A 16,913-nucleotide genomic window follows, 5' to 3' on the forward strand; every position below is an offset into this window, starting at 1 on the left:
CTCATCCAGCCCTCTGCATCCAATCTTGAATCCCAAAGTCTTATTCCTCAATTCTCAAATAATGAGGGCAATTATTAAGCACTCTGTTTATCTGCTAAACACTCTGGACTAGAAGCTCACTGTGGGCAGGGAAAGTGCCTGTTTATTGTTGTATTGTACTCTCCCAAGCACTTAGTACAGGGCTCCGCACACAGTAAGCACTCAGTAAATACAATCGAATGAGTGAAAGAATGAGGTAGAGAGGAGGTTTTCAGATTGGATACAATCTGCAACCCACAAGAGGCTCACAGTCTGTCTCTTATCTCCAAGAGGCTAAGCCCATTTTTCCCCCTCGGCTCGCTCTCCCTTCTGCGTCATCTCTGCACCTCAATCTGTGATCTTTGAACACTTGGTTTTTTCCCCACCCCCAAACCCACGGCACTTATGTACATATCTTTAAATTATATATTATAAATTATTTATTCATATTAATGTCTGTCTCCCCCTCTAGACTGTAAGCTCATTATGCGCAGGGAACTTGTCTGCTGATTCTGTTGTAACCACGGGCGGCAACCTGATCACCTTGTATCCCTCCCAGCGCTTAGAATAGTGCTTCGCACTTAGTAAGCGCTTAACAAATACCATTATTATTATTATTATTATTACTCTTCTAAGTGCTCAGCACAGTGTTCTGCACATAGTAAGTGCTCAATAAATATGATTGATTGTAGAGATGGTGATGATGATTAGAATAATAATAATAAACAATAATATTTGTTTGGCGATTACTATGTACCAAGTCCCGTACTAAGCACTGGAGTAAGTACAACTTAGGTTGGACACAGTCGCCATACTCAAGGGGGCTTGCATTCTAGAGGAGAGGGAGATCAGGTAGTTAATCCCCATTTTCCAGAAAAGGAAACTGAGGTGCAGAGAAGGTAAGTGACTTGCCCAAGGTCACACCGAGGCCAGTGGGAGAGCTGGGAGTAGGCCCTGAGTCTCCTGACTCTCAATCTCGGGCTCTTCCCACAGGACACTTCCAGTTCCCTGGTATGAAATACCAGTCATATCTCCCTACCCCTCCTCTTCGGGGAAGGGGCTCCACCCCAGAAGAAGCTGCCTGGCACAGAGGTGACCAAAGTCTGGGGTACCAGAGGGTGACACTGGCTAGATTAGGGAGGGAATACCTAGTTCTGGCTCCTGTCACCATTGCCCACCAGCTTAGGGTGGGCTCAGTTGATGTCTCTGGGTGGCGAGTGATTTAGCCTCCCTGCTGGGTGGAGGGTGAGGTCATCATGCCCCTCTGGAGTTCTGGAAGCCCCCCCTGCTAAGGGACCTGTAGCTGCCAGAGTCCAGAGTCCAGCCCCCTCATCCCTTCTCCCTTCCCCCATACCAGGATCTAGTGGTCAGGAACGGTTTACCTTCCAGACTTTTTTTAAAAATGGTATTTGTTAAGCACTTACTATGTGCCAGGCACTGCACTAAACACTGGGGTGGATACAAGCTAATCAGGTTGGACACAGTCCATGTCCCACATGGGCCTCACGGACTTAATTCTCCATTTTGCCAATGAAGGATCTGAGGGCGCCTCAACCGCTGACCTCCTCACTGTACCTCGTTCTCGCCTGTCCCGCCGTCGACCCCCGGTCCACGTCCTTCCCCTTGCCTGGAATGCCCTCCCTCCACACATCCACCAAGCTAGCTCTCTTCCTCCCTTCAAAGCCCTACTGAGAGCTCACCTCCTCCAAGAGGCCTTTCCAGACTGAGCTCCCTTTTTCCTCTCCTCCTCCCCATCCCGCCCACCCTACCTCCTTCCCCTCCCATTTGCATATATATTTGTACAGATCTATTACTCTATTTTACTTGTACATATTTACTACTCTATTTTGTTAATGATGTGCATTTGTATATATATTTGTACAGATTTATTACTCTATTTTACTTGTACATATTTACTACTCTATTTTGTTAATGATGTGCATATAGCTTTAATTCTATTTGTTCTGACGATTTTGACGCCTGTCTGCATGTTTTGTTTTGTTGTCTGTTTCCCCCTTCTAGACTGTGAGCTCGTTGTTGGGTCGGGACCGTCTCTATATGTTGCCGACTTGTACTTCCCAAGCGCTTAGTCCAGTGCTGTGCACACAGTAAGCACTCAATAAACACGATTGAATGAATGAATGAATGAATGAAGTGACTTGCCCAAGGTCACACTGCAGAGCAGTAGAATGATCATGATTTTGCATTGTGAGGGAACCCATTCTGCCTGGAGCCAGCCCTAATCAATCAATCATTCAATCAGTCAGGGCTCAGATTCCTCTTTCCTCCCTCTCCACTCCTCTCTCATCCAATCCTCCAGCCCTGATGGGGGTCAAGGGGAATAATAATAATAATGGTGTTTGTTAAGCGCTTACTATGTGTCAAGCACTGTTCTGAGCGCTGGGGTAGAAAAGAAAAAAAGAAATAACGGTATTTGTTAAGCGCTTACTATGTGCCAAGCACAGTTCTAAGCGCTGGGATAGATACAAGGTAATCAAGTTGTCCCACGTGGGGCTCACAGCATGGCTTAGAGGAAAAGAGCCCGGGCTTGGGTGTCCTTCCCTTCCCCACAGCACCTGTATATATGTATATATGTTTGTACATATTTATTACTCTATTTATTTTACTTGTACATATCTATTCTATTTATTTTATTTTGTTAGTATGTTTGATTTTGTTCTCTGTCTCCCCCTTTTAGACTGTGAGCCCACTGTTGGGTAGGGACTGTCTCTGTATGTTGCCAATTTGTACTTCCCAAGCGCTTAGTACAGTGCTCTGCACATAGTAAGCGCTCAATAAATACGATTGATGATGATGATGATGATGATGGGCGTCAGAGGTCATGGGTTCGAATCCCTTGCTCTGCCACTTGTCAGCTAGGTGACTTTGGGCAAGTCACTTCACTTCTCTGGGCCTCAGTTCCCTCATCTGTAAAATGGGTACTAAGACTGTGAGCCCCTCATGGGACAATCTGTTAACCTTGTATCTACCTCAGTGCTTAGAACAGTGCTCAGCACATAGTAAGCGCTTAACGAACACCATTGTTATTATTATTCATCCCCTTTTCACAGATGAGGTAACTGAGGCACTGAGAAGTGAAGTGACTTGCCCAAGATCACACAGCTGACAAGTGGCGGAGCCAGAATTAGAACCCATGACCTTCCAACTCCCAGGCCTGGGCTCTGCTTCTACTCCACTCTGCTTCTCATAAGGAAGGAGGCCTCCCCAGACTGAGCCCCCTCCTCCCACTCTCCATTCCCCCCGCCTTACCTCCTTCCCTTCCCCACAGCACCTGTATAGATGTATATATGTTTGTACGGATTTATTACTCTATTTATTTATTTTACTTGTACATATTTATTCTACTTATTTTATTTTGTTAATATGTTTTGTCTTGTTCTCTGTCTCCCCCTTCTAGACTGTGAGCCCACTGTTGGGTAGGGACCGTCTCTATATGTTGCCAACTTGTACTTCCCAAGCGCTTAGTACTGTGCTCTGCACACAGTAAGCGCTCAATACGATTGAATGAACGAATGAATAGGGAGAAGCAGCGTGGCTCAGTGGAAAAGAGCCCGGGCTTTGGAGTCAGAGGTCATGGGTTCAAATCCCAACTCCTCCACTTGTCAACTGGGTGACTTTGGGCAAGCCACTTCACTTCTCTGGGCCTCAGTTCCCTCATCTGTAAAATGGGGATTCAAATTGTGAGCCAGCCCCCCCCCCCCCGCCCCCCGTGGGACAACTTGATCACCTTGTAACCTCCCCAGCGCTTAGAACAGTGCTTTGCACATAGTAAGCACTTAATAAATGCCATTTAAAAAAAAAAAGGAGTCCAGCTCTGGAAATCAGAAGAAACAGGTTCCAGGCCCGGTTCTGTCTGCAGCTGACTCATGACAACACATGCTCTTGGGAAGAACACACATGCATGGGGAAGATCGCACATGCACTTCACAGTGTGCTGCACCTCTTCTTGTCTTTTCACTTGTTGCACTCTGCACCCCAGTAGGTACCGGAGGGGCCAGGGCAAGAGAGTGTGGGTGGCAGTGTGCCAGCCACTGACACCATAAGCAATTCCTCTGCGCAGGTTCTCCCGCCTAAAGTCTCAGGACCAAGGCTTGACTGTTGTTCCTGATGAGAGACTTCTTCTTCGTTATCATCATCGTCCTCATCCTCATCATCCAGTCCTCCCAACCTTCTCCACCTGCTTCATCCTCTGAGCCTGACATTCTAAACAATTCCTCTATTCAGCCTCTCACTCCTGAAGTCTCAGGCCCAAGACTCAACTGTTGTTTCTGGTGGGAAACTTTGCTCATCATTCTCATCATCATTATTAGCGCTTATTATCATTAAGCGCTTAGTACAGTGCTCTGCACACAGTAAGCGCTCAATAAATACAATTGATTGATTGATTGATTGATCATCATCCAGTACTCCTGATCTTTTCCACCATCTTCATCCTCTCAGCTTAGACTCAGGTCGGACACAGTCTCTGGCCCATAGTGGGTTCACAGGGCCCGCCAAGGACTCCAGATACACCGGAAAAGCCGCAACTTCACCTCTGACTCCAGCTATGAGGCAGCTGAACTGATCCACCAACTTTAATTCTGCTCAAGTTCTCTCTCCCTTTCCTGACTAGGGCCTCATTTCCTTTGCTCCCACTCCCTTTTGCATCATCCTGTTTTACTCTCTTTATTCACAAAGCAGCGTGGCTCAGTGGAAAGAGCACGGGCTTTGGAGTCAGAGGTCATGGGTTCAAATACCGGCTCCGCCACTTAGCTGTGTGACTTTGGGCAAGTCACTTAACTTCTCTGGGCCTCAGTTCCCTCATCTGGAAAATGGGGATTAAGACTGTGAGCCCCACGTGGGACAACCTGATCACCTCGTAAGCTCTCCAGAACTTAGAACAGTGCTTTGCACATAGTAAGTGCTTAATAAATGCCATCATTATTATTATCCACCCTCCCCAACCCCCCAGCTCATATGTACATATCTATTATTTATTTATATTAATGTCTTTCTCTCCTTCTAGACTGTATTCTCATTGTGGGCAGGGAGTGTGTCTACCAACTCTGTTTATTGCTATACTATCTCTCTATCTCTTGCCTAACTCCTACCTCTGGCCTGGAATCCCTTCCCTCCTCATATCAGACAGATAATTATTCTTCACCGTTTCAAAGCAGTGTGGCTTAGTGGAAGGAGCCTGGGCTCGGGAGCCAGAGGTCATGGGTTCTAATTCCGGCTCTGCCACTTGTCGGCTGTGTGACTTTGGGTAAGTCACTTGGCTTCTCTGTGCCACGGTTTCTTCATCTGTGGAATGGGGATGGAGACTGTGAGCCCCACGTGGGACGACTTGATTGCCTGGTATCTTCCCCAGTACTTGGAGCAGTACATGGTGAGCGCCTAACAAATACCATAATTATCATGATTATTATTATTATTCAAAACCTTATTGAAGGCACAGCTTCAAGAAGATTTCGCTGATTAAGCTCTCCTCTCCTCTTCTCCCATTCCCTTCTGTGCCGCTCTTACTTGCTCCTTCACTCATCCTCCCTTCCATTCCTACAGAACATACATATATATATATATACACATATATATATGTATATATCTGTATACATACATATGTATATACCTGTATATATCTTTGGGTAGGGACTGTCTCTATATGTTGCCAATTTATACTTCCCAAGCGCTTAGTACAGTGCTCTGCACACAGTAAGCGCTCAATAAATACGATTGAATGAATGAATATTGTACTCTCCGAACCTCTTAGTGCAATGCTCTGCATATGGTACTTGTTCAGTAAATATGATTGAATGAATGAATGAGTGAAATGACCACGAAGGAGTGTGCTGTTCATGGCTCTCATCTTTGTGGGGGACCTGCGGGTCATGGCAGGGCATTCCTTGGGACAGCTGAGGGGGGTCTCTGACTTGGATCCCCAGAGGGGCAGGGGGTGGATTCGGCTGAATACAGACTAGAATAGAACTGTCCTTCTCTCACAGGATGCCAGAGCCCCTCCTCAATCAATCAATCAATCAATGGTATTTATTGAGCATTTACTACATGCAGAGTACCGTACTAAGCACACAGGAGAGCACAGTACAACAGAATTAGCAGGTAATTCCCTGCCCATGACATGCTGGCAGCCTATCACTGGCCCCGGGATCCCATGGGTCCCCTGTCTCGGGGCCAAGCCAGTCACTGAAGTGATTTGCCTGGGCCCACGCTGGTCCGGTCAACATTGACCCCTCACAGCTGGGTGAGTGGGCTGATTCTAAAGTGTAAAATGACTTTGAACTGGTGGGGGGCTGGGAGGGGGCACCCCCAGACACTGGAGACATGAGCCTTGTGTCTTGGAAAACTGGAGAGACTAAATAATATTATTCAGAAAATAATTACCACGCTAGTACAATCACTCATCCTATCCCAACTGGATTAGTGCATCAGTCTCCTTTCTGATCTCCTAACCTCCTGTCTCTCCCCACTTCAGTCCATACTTCACTCTGCTGCCTGAATTATCTTTCTACAGAAACGTTCAGGGCATGTTACCTCCCTCCTCATAAATCTCCAGTGGTTGCCTATCAACCTCTGTATCAAGCAAAAAGTCCTCACTATTGGTTTCCAAGCTCTCCATCACCTCGCCCCCTTAATCAATCAATCAATCATATTTGCCCCCTCCTACATCACCTCCCCTCTCTCCTTCTCCAGCCCAGCCCGCACCCTCCACTACTCTGCTGCGAACTTCTTCACTGGGCCTCGTTCTCGCCTGTCCCACCCATCGACCCCTGGCCCCCATCCTACCACTGGCCTGGAACACCCTCCCTCCTCAAATCTGCCAAACAACCACACTTCCCCCTTCAAAGCCCTACTGAAGGCTCACCTCCTCCAAGAGGCCTTCCCAGCCTGAGCTTCCCTTTCCCTCAGCTCCCCCCTTCCCTGCTGCCCTGACTTGCTCCCTTTGCTCTCCCCCCATTCCAGCCCCACAGCACCTGTGTATATATAATAATAATAATAATAATGGCATTTATTAAGCACTTACTATGTGCAGAGCACTGTTCTAAGTTCTGGGGAGGTACAAGGTGATCAGGTTGTCCCACGTGGGGCTCACAATCATAATCCCCATTTTACAGATGAGGTAACTGAGGCACAGAGAAGTTAAGTGGCTTGCCCAAAGTCACACAGCTGACAATTGGCGGAGCCGGGATTTGAACCCATGACCTCTGACTCCAAAGCCCGGGCTCTTTCCACTGAGCCACGCTGCATGCATATATCTATAATTCTATTTATTTATATTGATGCCTGTTTACTTGTTTTGATGTCTGTCTCCCCCCTTCTAGAATGTAAGCCCAGTGTGGGCAGGGATTGTTTCTCTTTGTTGCTGCATTGTACTTTCCAAGCGCTTAGTACAGTGCCCTGCACACAGTAAGCACTCAATAGATACAATTGAATGAATGAATTAATAATAATAATTCCGGTAAGGGCTTATTGTGTGGCAGGCACTGGAGTGCATATGAGCAAAGCAGGTTGGACACGGTCCCTGTCCCACGTGGGCCTCACAGTCTTAATCCCCATTTTACAGATGAGGAAACTGAGGCACAGAGAAGTGAGGTGACTTGTCCAAGGTCACACAGCAGACAAGTGGCAGAGGCAGGATTAGAACCCAAGACCTCCAGACTCCCAGGCCTCTAGCTCTAAGCTTCTTGTGGGCAGGGAACATGTCTATCCACTCTATTATACTTTTACTCTCCCAAGCGTTAAGTACAGTGATCAGTAAGCTCTCAGTAGATGCGATTGATGGCTATCTACCTCTGTGCTTTGTACAATGCTTGGCACAGAGTAAGTGCTCAACAAATGCCACAATTATTAAGCACCATGGCCTAGGAGAATGAGCACAGGCCCGGGAGTCAGAGGACCTGGTTTCTAATACCAGCGAGAAGCAGTGTGGCTCAGTGGAAAGAGCCTGGGGTTTGGAGTCAGAGATCACGGGTTCTAATTCCGACTCGGCTAATTGTCAGCTGTGTGACTTTGGGCAAGTCACTTCACTTCATTGGGCCTCAGTTCCCTCATCTGTAAAATGGGGATTAAGACTGTAAGCCCCCTGTAAGACAACCTGATCACCTTGTAACCGCCCCAGCGCTTAGAACAGTGCTTTGCACATAGTAAGCGCTTAATAAATGCCATCATTATTAATACCAGCTCCACCACCTGTCTGCTGTGTGAACTTGGACCAGTCACATAACTTCTCCCTCTAGACTGGAAACTCACTGTGGTCTGGAAACATGTCTACAGACTCTGTTGTACTCTCCCAAGCACTTAATACAGTGCTCTGCACACAGTAAGCATTCAATAAATGCCACTGATGGATTGATTGATTGATTCTCTGTGCTTCATTTTCCTCAACTGTAAATGGAGATTAAATACCTGTTCCCTCTCCTTCTTAGACTGTGAGCCCAATGTGGAACAGGGACAGTCAATGTCTAACCTAATTAACTGGTATCTTCAGTGCTGGTCATCTAGTGAGTACCAAACAAATATAATAATAATAATACTAGTAAAAATAATACAATTTATCCCTCCAACCTCCCCTCCACCTCAGCCAGAACCCAGGATGTGAAGTAGAGTTCTAGCACCTGGGACTCATTAAGGTACAAACAGGGTCTCTACTGCGTCCAACCCTGATGATTCGGATCCAGCTTGGTTTCCACTTGAAGCCTGAGATCAACTAATCAGTAGATCAGTGGTATTTATTGAATACCTACTGTGTGCAGAACAATGTACGAAGTGCTTGAGAGAGAAGAATACAACAGGGTTTGTAGACACGTTCCCTGCCCACAGGGATCTTTCAGTCGAGAGTGGGCGACAGACATGAATATAAATAAATAAATCATAATACATAATTTATAGATCTGCACATAAATGCTGCGAGACTGAGGGTGGGGCAAATACCAAATGCCCGAAAGTCACAGATCCAAGAGCAAAGATGGCAGGATTTTCCTCACCTGAATGTCCAGCAGCCATCAGGGAAGAGTTCTGCTCCTCTTCCCTCCAGAAGTAGGAGCTGGGGCTGGATGGGAGAGAAAAGACAGAGGAAGGGCTAGAGGTTCTCACCCTCCAGATGTAGAGAAGCAGCATGGTGTAGTGGATAGAGCCTGGGCCAGGGAATCAGAAGGTTATGGGTTCTAATCCTGGCTCTGCCACTTGTCCGCTTTGTGGCCTTGTCACTTCTCTGGGCCTCAGTTACCTCATCTGTAAAATGGAGGTTGAGATTGTGAGCCCCACATTCATTCATTCATTCAATCGTATTTGGGACAGGGACTGTGTCCAACCTGATTTGCACTACCCCAGCGTTTAGTACAGTGTCTGACACATAGGAAGAATTTAACAAATACCACTGCTATTAGCAGAAGTAGTAGTAATAATAATAATAAAAAGGACTGGACAGATCTAGGGATGGATAATCCACACTGGATCACTGGAGGGAAAATCAGGGATGGAGAAAGGATGGTCCATGCCAGATCGCTGGCGGGAAGGTGTCAGGGACAGAAAAGGGAGAGTTGGCGGTGTCTGAAGGTCCGTGTTGGGTCATTGGAGGGAGAGCCAGAGGTGGAGAGGGGAGAGCAGGTTGTTGGATGGTCTGTGCTGGGTCACTGGGGGAGACTCAAAATGGAGGGGGAGAGTCAGGGTGTTGGATAGATGGCCTGTGCTGGGTCCCTGAGGGAGAACTGGGGTTGGAAGGGGAGAGTCAAGGGTGTTGAAGGGTCCATGCTGAGTCCCTGGAAGGAGAGTCAGGGATAGAGAGGGGAGAGTTAAGGATGTTGGATGGTCCCTGCTGAATCACTAGAGGGAGAGTCAGGGATAGAGAGGGAATGGAGATGGTCCACTCCTAAGCATGCGGTGGGTGACCAGAAAGCCACCCAGTAATAATAATAATAATGATGGTATTTGTTAAACGCTTACTATGTGCAAAGCACTATTCTAAGTGCTGGGGAGGATACAAGGTGATCAGGCTGTTCCACGTGGAGCTCACAGTCTTAACCTCCATTTTACAGATGAGGGAACTGAGGCCCAGAGAAGTGAAGTGACTTGCCCAAAGTTGCACAACTGACAAATGGCGGAGTAGGGATGAGAACCCATGACCTCTGACTTCCAAGCCTGGGCTCTTTCCACTGAGCCACACTGCATCTGGGTGCTGATCTCAGGGGCAGAGGAGTCCTTGGCTGGGAGACAGAGCCTTTGGCTGGCTAGGCTGAGCAGGGTGGCACACAGCTCAGGAGCCGGCAGACCAGCTCTCTCCACTGGTAGAGCCCAAGGGGGTGGTCCTGGCCCCTCTCTACCCCACCAGGGACACCAGACTGGTGCCCACCCCCAGGGTCACCTGCCGAGGCAGAACAAGAAGCTGTGCCCGGTGCCATCACCCAGGCAGTTCTGCCTGTTGTCTCCCCATGGTCTCTCCTGCTGCAGTTCGACCCACTTACTCCAGTCGGGACCCATAGATACCTCCAGGTTGACATCCCCCACCTGACCCGTCCCCAGATAACTTCTCCTCTGAAGGGAGGGGCCGAGCCATCCCGGAGAAGCTGTCCCGGCTCCGGAGGGGAAGCTAGACTCAGCGTGGCGGCAGCACAGCAGGCCCGGGGCCTGGCACTGAGGCAGCCATGTGATCTCGAATCTGAACCCACTCTTCAATCAATCAATCAATCAATCATATTTATTGAGCGCTTACTATGTGCAGAGCACTGTACTAAGCGCTTGGGAAGTACAAATTGGCAACATATAGAGACAGTCCCTACCCAACAGTGGGCTCACAGTCTAAAAGGGGGAGACAGAGAACAAAACCAAACATACTAACAACATGCATCTTCCACCCCAGACGCAGTTTCGCTCTGACACCACTGCCCAAGCATTGCCAACCACCACCCCATCCACCCCGGGGCATGGAGGTCAGCAGGAGTTCAGGGGCTGGCTCCTCCATACCCAGGGACCGCAGCAGCCTGGCAGGGGCAAGCGGGAGGCCTGTGAACCCTGCGCCCCCCTGCCCTCTGCCCCTTTAAAGACCCTTGACGTCGTTGACACTTGAGACCACGCCCTGGTCAAGGTGGGATTGGATTCATTCATTCATTCAATCGTATTTACTGAGTGCTTACTGTGTGCAGAGCACTGTACTAAGAGCTTGGAAAGTACAATGGGCCTCAGTTCCCTCATCTGTAAAATGGGGATTAAGACTGTGAGCCCCCCCCCGGTAGGACAACCTGATCACCTTGTATCTCCCCAAGCGCCTAGAACAGTGTTTTGCATATAGTAAGCGCTTAACAAATACCATCATTATTATTACAATTCAGCGATAGACAATCCCTGCCCACACCGGGCTTCCAGTCTAGAAAGGGGGAGATAGACATCAAAACAAGTAAACAGGCAAACATACAAACATATAGAACAGTGCTTTGCACATAGCAAGCGCTTAACAAATACCATCATTATTATTACAATTCAGTGATAGACAATCCCTGAACATACCAGGCTTCCAGTCTAGAAAGGGGGAGACAGACATCAAAACAAGTAAACAGGCAACAATAGAAATAAGTAGAATTATAGCCATATACCCATCAAAGCACGTAAACAGGCATCAATAGAAATAAATCGAATTTTAGCTATACTCACATCAAAACGAGTAAACAGGCATTAATAGAAATAGAATTATAGATATGTACATATACATAATCGCTCCTAGTGACCAGTCCTTTCCCTCCCTCTCTTGGCATGGTGGGGCAGGGAAGTGTCAGAGCTAATATCCCAGTTGAACGGCCCCCTCTCCCGTACCCCAAGCACTACTCTTCCTCAACATCATCATCGTCATCACCTGGAGAGGTCATTGCTTCCATCCCCCAGCCTCCAGGAAGCCCTCATCCCCCTCCTCTCAGCTGAATAAGACAGATCCAGTGATAAATACTCCCTCCCATCTTAGATTGTGAGTGCCCCGAAAGGCAGGGACCGTGTCTAATTCCAATTCCCACCTGTGAATTTTCTCCCAGAGTTTAGTACAGCGTTTTGCATACAGTAAGTGCTTAATAAATCCTGTGTCTATTTTTTATGGCATTTGTTAAATGCTTACTGTATGGCAAACACCATTCTAAGCTCTGCGGTAGGTACAAATTAATTTAATAATAATAATAATAATAATAATAATGGTATTTGTTAAGCACTTACTATGTGCAAAGCACTGTTCTAAGCACTGGGGGGATATAAAGTGATCAGGTTGTCCCACATGGGGCTCACAGTCTTCATCCTCATTTTACAGATGGGGATTTTGTTGGTCCAATTTGGTTGGTCCCAATCCCTCATCAATCAATCAATCAATCATATTTATTGAGCGCTTACTGTGTGCAGAGCACTGTACTAAGCATTTGGGAAGTACAAGTTGGCAACATAGAGAGACAGTGCCTACCCAACAGTGGGCTCACAGTCTAAAAAAGCTCAGAGCTCAGAGTCTAAGTAGGAGGGAGAACAGGTATTTAATCCCTATTTTACAGTTGAGGAAACTGAGGCACAGAGAAGTGAAGTGACTTGCCCAAGGTCAGCCAGCAGGTAAGTGATAGAGCCAGAATTAGAATCCAGGTTCTCTATCTTCTGACTTCTGCAGAGAAGCAGCGTGGCTTAGTGGAACGAGCATGGGCTTGGGAATCAGAGGACGTGGGTTCTAATCCCAGTTCTGCTACTTGTCTGCTGTGTGACCTTGGGCAAGCCACTTAATCAATCAATCAATCAATCAATCATATTTATTGAGCGCTTACTATGTGCAGAGCACTGTACTAAGCGCTTGGGAAGTACAAATTGGCAACATATAGAGACAGTCCCTACCCAACATTGGGCTCACAGTCTAAAAGGGGGAGACAGAGAAAAAAACCAAACATACTAACAAAATAAAATAAATAGAATAGATATGTACAAGTAAAATAAATAAATAAATAAATAAATAGAGTAATAAATATGTACAAACATATATACGTATATACAGGTGCTGTGGGGAAGGGAAGGAGGTAAGATGGGGGGGGAAGGAGAGGGGGATGAGGGGGAGAGGAAGGAAGGGGCTCAGTCTGGGAAGGCCTCCTGGAGGAGGTGAGCTCTCAGCAGGGCCTTGAAGGGAGGAAGAGAGCTAGCTTGGCGGAGGGGCAGAGGGAGGGCATTCCAGGCCCGGGGGATGACGTGGGCCGGGGGTCGATGGCGGGACAGGCGAGAACGAGGTACAGTGAGGAGATTAGCGGTGGAGGAGCGGAGGGTGCGGGGTGGGCTGGAGAAGGAGAGAAGGGAGGTGAGGTAGGAGGGGGCGAGGGGATGGACAGCCTTGAAGCCCAGGGTGAGGAGTTTCTGCCTGATGCGCAGATTGATTGGTAGCCACTGGAGATTATTGAGGAGGGGAGTAACATGCCCAGAGCGTTTCTGGACAAAGATAATCCGGGCAGCAGCATGAAGTATGGATTGAAGTGGAGAGAGACACGAGGATGGGAGATCAGAGAGAAGGCTAGTGCAGTAGTCCAGACGGGATAGGATGAGAGCTTGAATTAGCAGGGTAGCGGTTTGAATGGAGAGGAAAGGGCGGAGCTTGGCAATGTTGCGGAGCTGAGACCGGCAGGTTTTGGTGACGGCTTGGATGTGAGGGGTGAATGAGAAAGTGGAGTCGAGGATGACACCAAGGTTGCAGGCTTGTGAGATGGGAAGGATGGTAGTGCCATCAACAGAGATGGGAAAGTCAGGGAGAGGGCAAGGTTTGGGAGGGAAGACAAGGAGTTCAGTCTTCGACATGTTGAGCTTTAACTTAACTTAACTTAACTTCTCTGTGTCTCAGTTCCCTCATCTGTAAAATAATAATAATAATAATGATGGTGGGTTTTAAGTGCTTACTATGTGCAAAGCACTGTTCTAAGCACTGGGGAGGATACAAGGTAATCAGGTTGTCTCACGTGGGGCTCACAGTCTTCATCCCCATTTTACAGATGAGGCAGTTGAGGCCCAGAGAAGTGAAGTGACTTGCCCAAAGTCACACAGCTAATTGGCAGAGTCAGGATTTGAACCCATGACCTCTGACTCCCAAGCCCGGGCTCTGTGAGCCCCACGTGGGACAATCTGATTACCTTGTATCTCCAGTGCTTAGAACAGTGCTTGACACATAGTAAGCGCTTAACAAATACTATTATTATTATTATTATTATTCCAGGCCAGGACTCTTTCCACCAGGCCACTCTGCTTACTATTTGCTCCCTGCCCTGTCCTACACTCTTCCTCTTTTGCCCATCCCTAGGCCTCCCATCCCACCCAGCCTGGAAGTTCTTTCTGCTCTGTAACCTTCACCTCTCCGGTCACAACTTCAGTTTCCAGGGGAGCTATTCCCCTCTCTCAATACTGTGCACCCCCTTTTCAGGAACTGGAAATCCATGACTCAACTTTGCCCCAACCCCAGACTCTTCTCTACCGTTTGTTCGCCCTCCCTGCTCCTCCTCCTTTTCCACGTCTCCTCCTCCTCCTCTTTCAATCAGTCAATGGTATTTATGGAGTACTTACTGTGCTCAGAGCACTGTACTAAGCGCTTGGGAGCACACAGTTCAACAGAGAGGGTTGACATGATCCCTGCCCACTAGGAACTTCCAGTCTCGAAGTCATACAGTTTGTTTTTCTTGTCCGCCCCTCTCTAGAGAACTTGGGACAGCTCCTACCCAGCCCCTTCATTCCATGGAGATTCCACAGCTGACCATCCTCCCCCAAACACTCCCCCATCCCCCTTCATTCATTCATTCATTCATTCATTCAATCGTATTTATTGAGCGCCTACTGTGTGCAGAGCACTGTACTAAGCGCTTGGGAAGTACAAGGCGGCGACTTATAGAGATGGTCCTTACCCAACAGCGGGCTCACAGTCTGCACTCTCTCCTGGGGGTGGGGTGGTCGGTCTTCCAGCAGAGAGGGAGAACAGGAGGGGAAACCAGAGAGGGGACAGGGAGGGCTCAGACACACAGCAAAAAAATAATAATAATGGTATTTGTTTAAGCGCTTCCTATGTGCCAAGCACTGTTCTAAGCGTTGGGGTAGATACAAGGTCATCAGGTTGCTCCCCGTGGGGCTCACAGTCTTCATCTCCATTTTAGAGATGAGGTAACTGAGGCCCAGAGAATCAATCAATCAATCAATCATATTTATTGAGCGCTTACTGTGTGCAGAGCACTGTACTAAGCGCTTGAGAAGTACAAGTTGGCAACATATAGAGACGGTCCCTACCCAACAGTGGGCTCACAGTCTAGAAGGGGGAGATGGAGAACAAAGCAAAACATATTAACAAAATAAAATAAATAGAATAGATATGTACAAGTAAAATAAATAAATAAATAGAGTAATTTGACTTGCCCAAAGTCACACAGCTGACAAGTGGCAGAGCTGGGATTAGAACCCACAACCTCTGACTCCCAAGCCCGGGCTCTTTCTACTTAAACCAGGCTGCTGGAGAGGGAAGGACTCTTCTAGACTGTGAGCCCACTGTTGGGTAGGGACCGTCTCTATATGTTGCCAACTTGTACTTCCCAAGCGCTTAGTACAGTGCTCTGCACACAGTAAGCACTCAATAAATACGATCGAATGAAAGGAAGGGCGCAGAGCAGAGTGAGGAACCCAGGAGTCCCAATTGCTAACATCTGCCCACTGTTGGGTAGGGACCATCTCTATGTGTTGCCAACTTGTACTTCCCAAGCGCTTAGTACAGTGCTCTGCACACAGTAAGCACTCAATAAATACGATTGATTGATTGATTGATCTTGCGAGGAGTAGGGGCTGGGGGTGCGCGGGGTGGGGGACGGGGGCAGTTATGATGCTGAGGACGGGGAAGGGAATGGGAAGAACCCCTTATTTCCCAGGACTCTGAATCACTGGGGTCCCTTCTGCCCAGGCAACTGACTCTGGGGAGCTTGGCGGAGGTGGAAGGAGGCGGGGGCTACTGGCGTTTTCTTTTTTGATGGCATTTATTAAGCGCTTACTATGTGCAAAACACTGTTCTAAGCGCTGTTGTTAATAGCTATCCTGGGGGAGAAGGGTGAAGCCGAGGGCAGAACCGAAAGTCTCTTCCTCTCCCATCTCTGGGCACCTCCCTGGGGTCATTCATTCATTCAGTCGTATTTATTGAGCGCTTACTGTGTGCAAAGCACTGGACTAAGCACTTGGAAAGTACAATTCTTGAGCACTTACTGTGTGCAGAGCGCCGTACTAAGCGCTTAGGACCAAACTGACTTTCTCCAGAACCCGTTTTGGCCCCTCGCAGAACTGGGCTCCTAGGGCCCGGGTCCGGGGAGATGCAGGGGATCAGAACCAGACAGCCCCATCAATCAATCAATCAATCAATCAATCAATCAGTCGCATTTATTGAGTGCTTACTGTGTGCAGAGCACTGTACTAAGCGCTTGGGAAGTCCAAGTTGGCAACATATAGAGACGGTCCCGACCCAACAGAGGGCTCACAGTCTAGAAGGGGGAGACAGAGAACAAAACAGATTAACAAAATAAAATAAGTAGAATAAATATGTACAAGTAAAATAAATCAATAAATAGGGTAATAAATCTGTACAAACATATATACATCTATACAGGTGCTGTGGGGAAGAGAAGGAGGTAAGGTGGGGGGATGGAGAGGGGGAGGAGGGGGAGAGGAAGGAGGGGGCTCAGTCTGGGAAGATCCTGGAGGAGGATGGAGAGGGGACATCGTGAAGTTCCTTGAGTCCCACATCCTCAAGAAGTAGCATGGCCTAGTGGTAAGAGCGTGGGCTTGGGAGTCAGGGGTTGTGGGTTCTAATCCTACCTCTGCCATGTGTCTGCCGTGTCACCTTGGCCAAGTCACCTCACTTCTCTGTGCCTCAGTTCCCTCAT

At 47.9% G+C, this 16,913-nt stretch overlaps 1 protein-coding gene across 1 annotated transcript in view; it reads right to left on the reverse strand.

Annotated features, from left to right (window-relative positions):
• The window catches only part of TBX21 (T-box transcription factor 21), a 96,817-nt gene that overhangs the window by 38,622 nt on the left and 41,282 nt on the right, over positions 1–16,913 (reverse strand). The window contains exon 5 of the mRNA XM_038754285.1: positions 9,018–9,082. Within this exon, the coding sequence (XP_038610213.1) occupies positions 9,018–9,082 (65 nt within the window). The remainder of the gene's footprint in view (positions 1–9,017; positions 9,083–16,913) is intronic.

Source organism: Tachyglossus aculeatus, chromosome 11, assembly GCF_015852505.1.
Source record: "Tachyglossus aculeatus isolate mTacAcu1 chromosome 11, mTacAcu1.pri, whole genome shotgun sequence".
In the NCBI taxonomy this organism is placed as follows: Eukaryota; Metazoa; Chordata; class Mammalia; order Monotremata; family Tachyglossidae; genus Tachyglossus; species Tachyglossus aculeatus.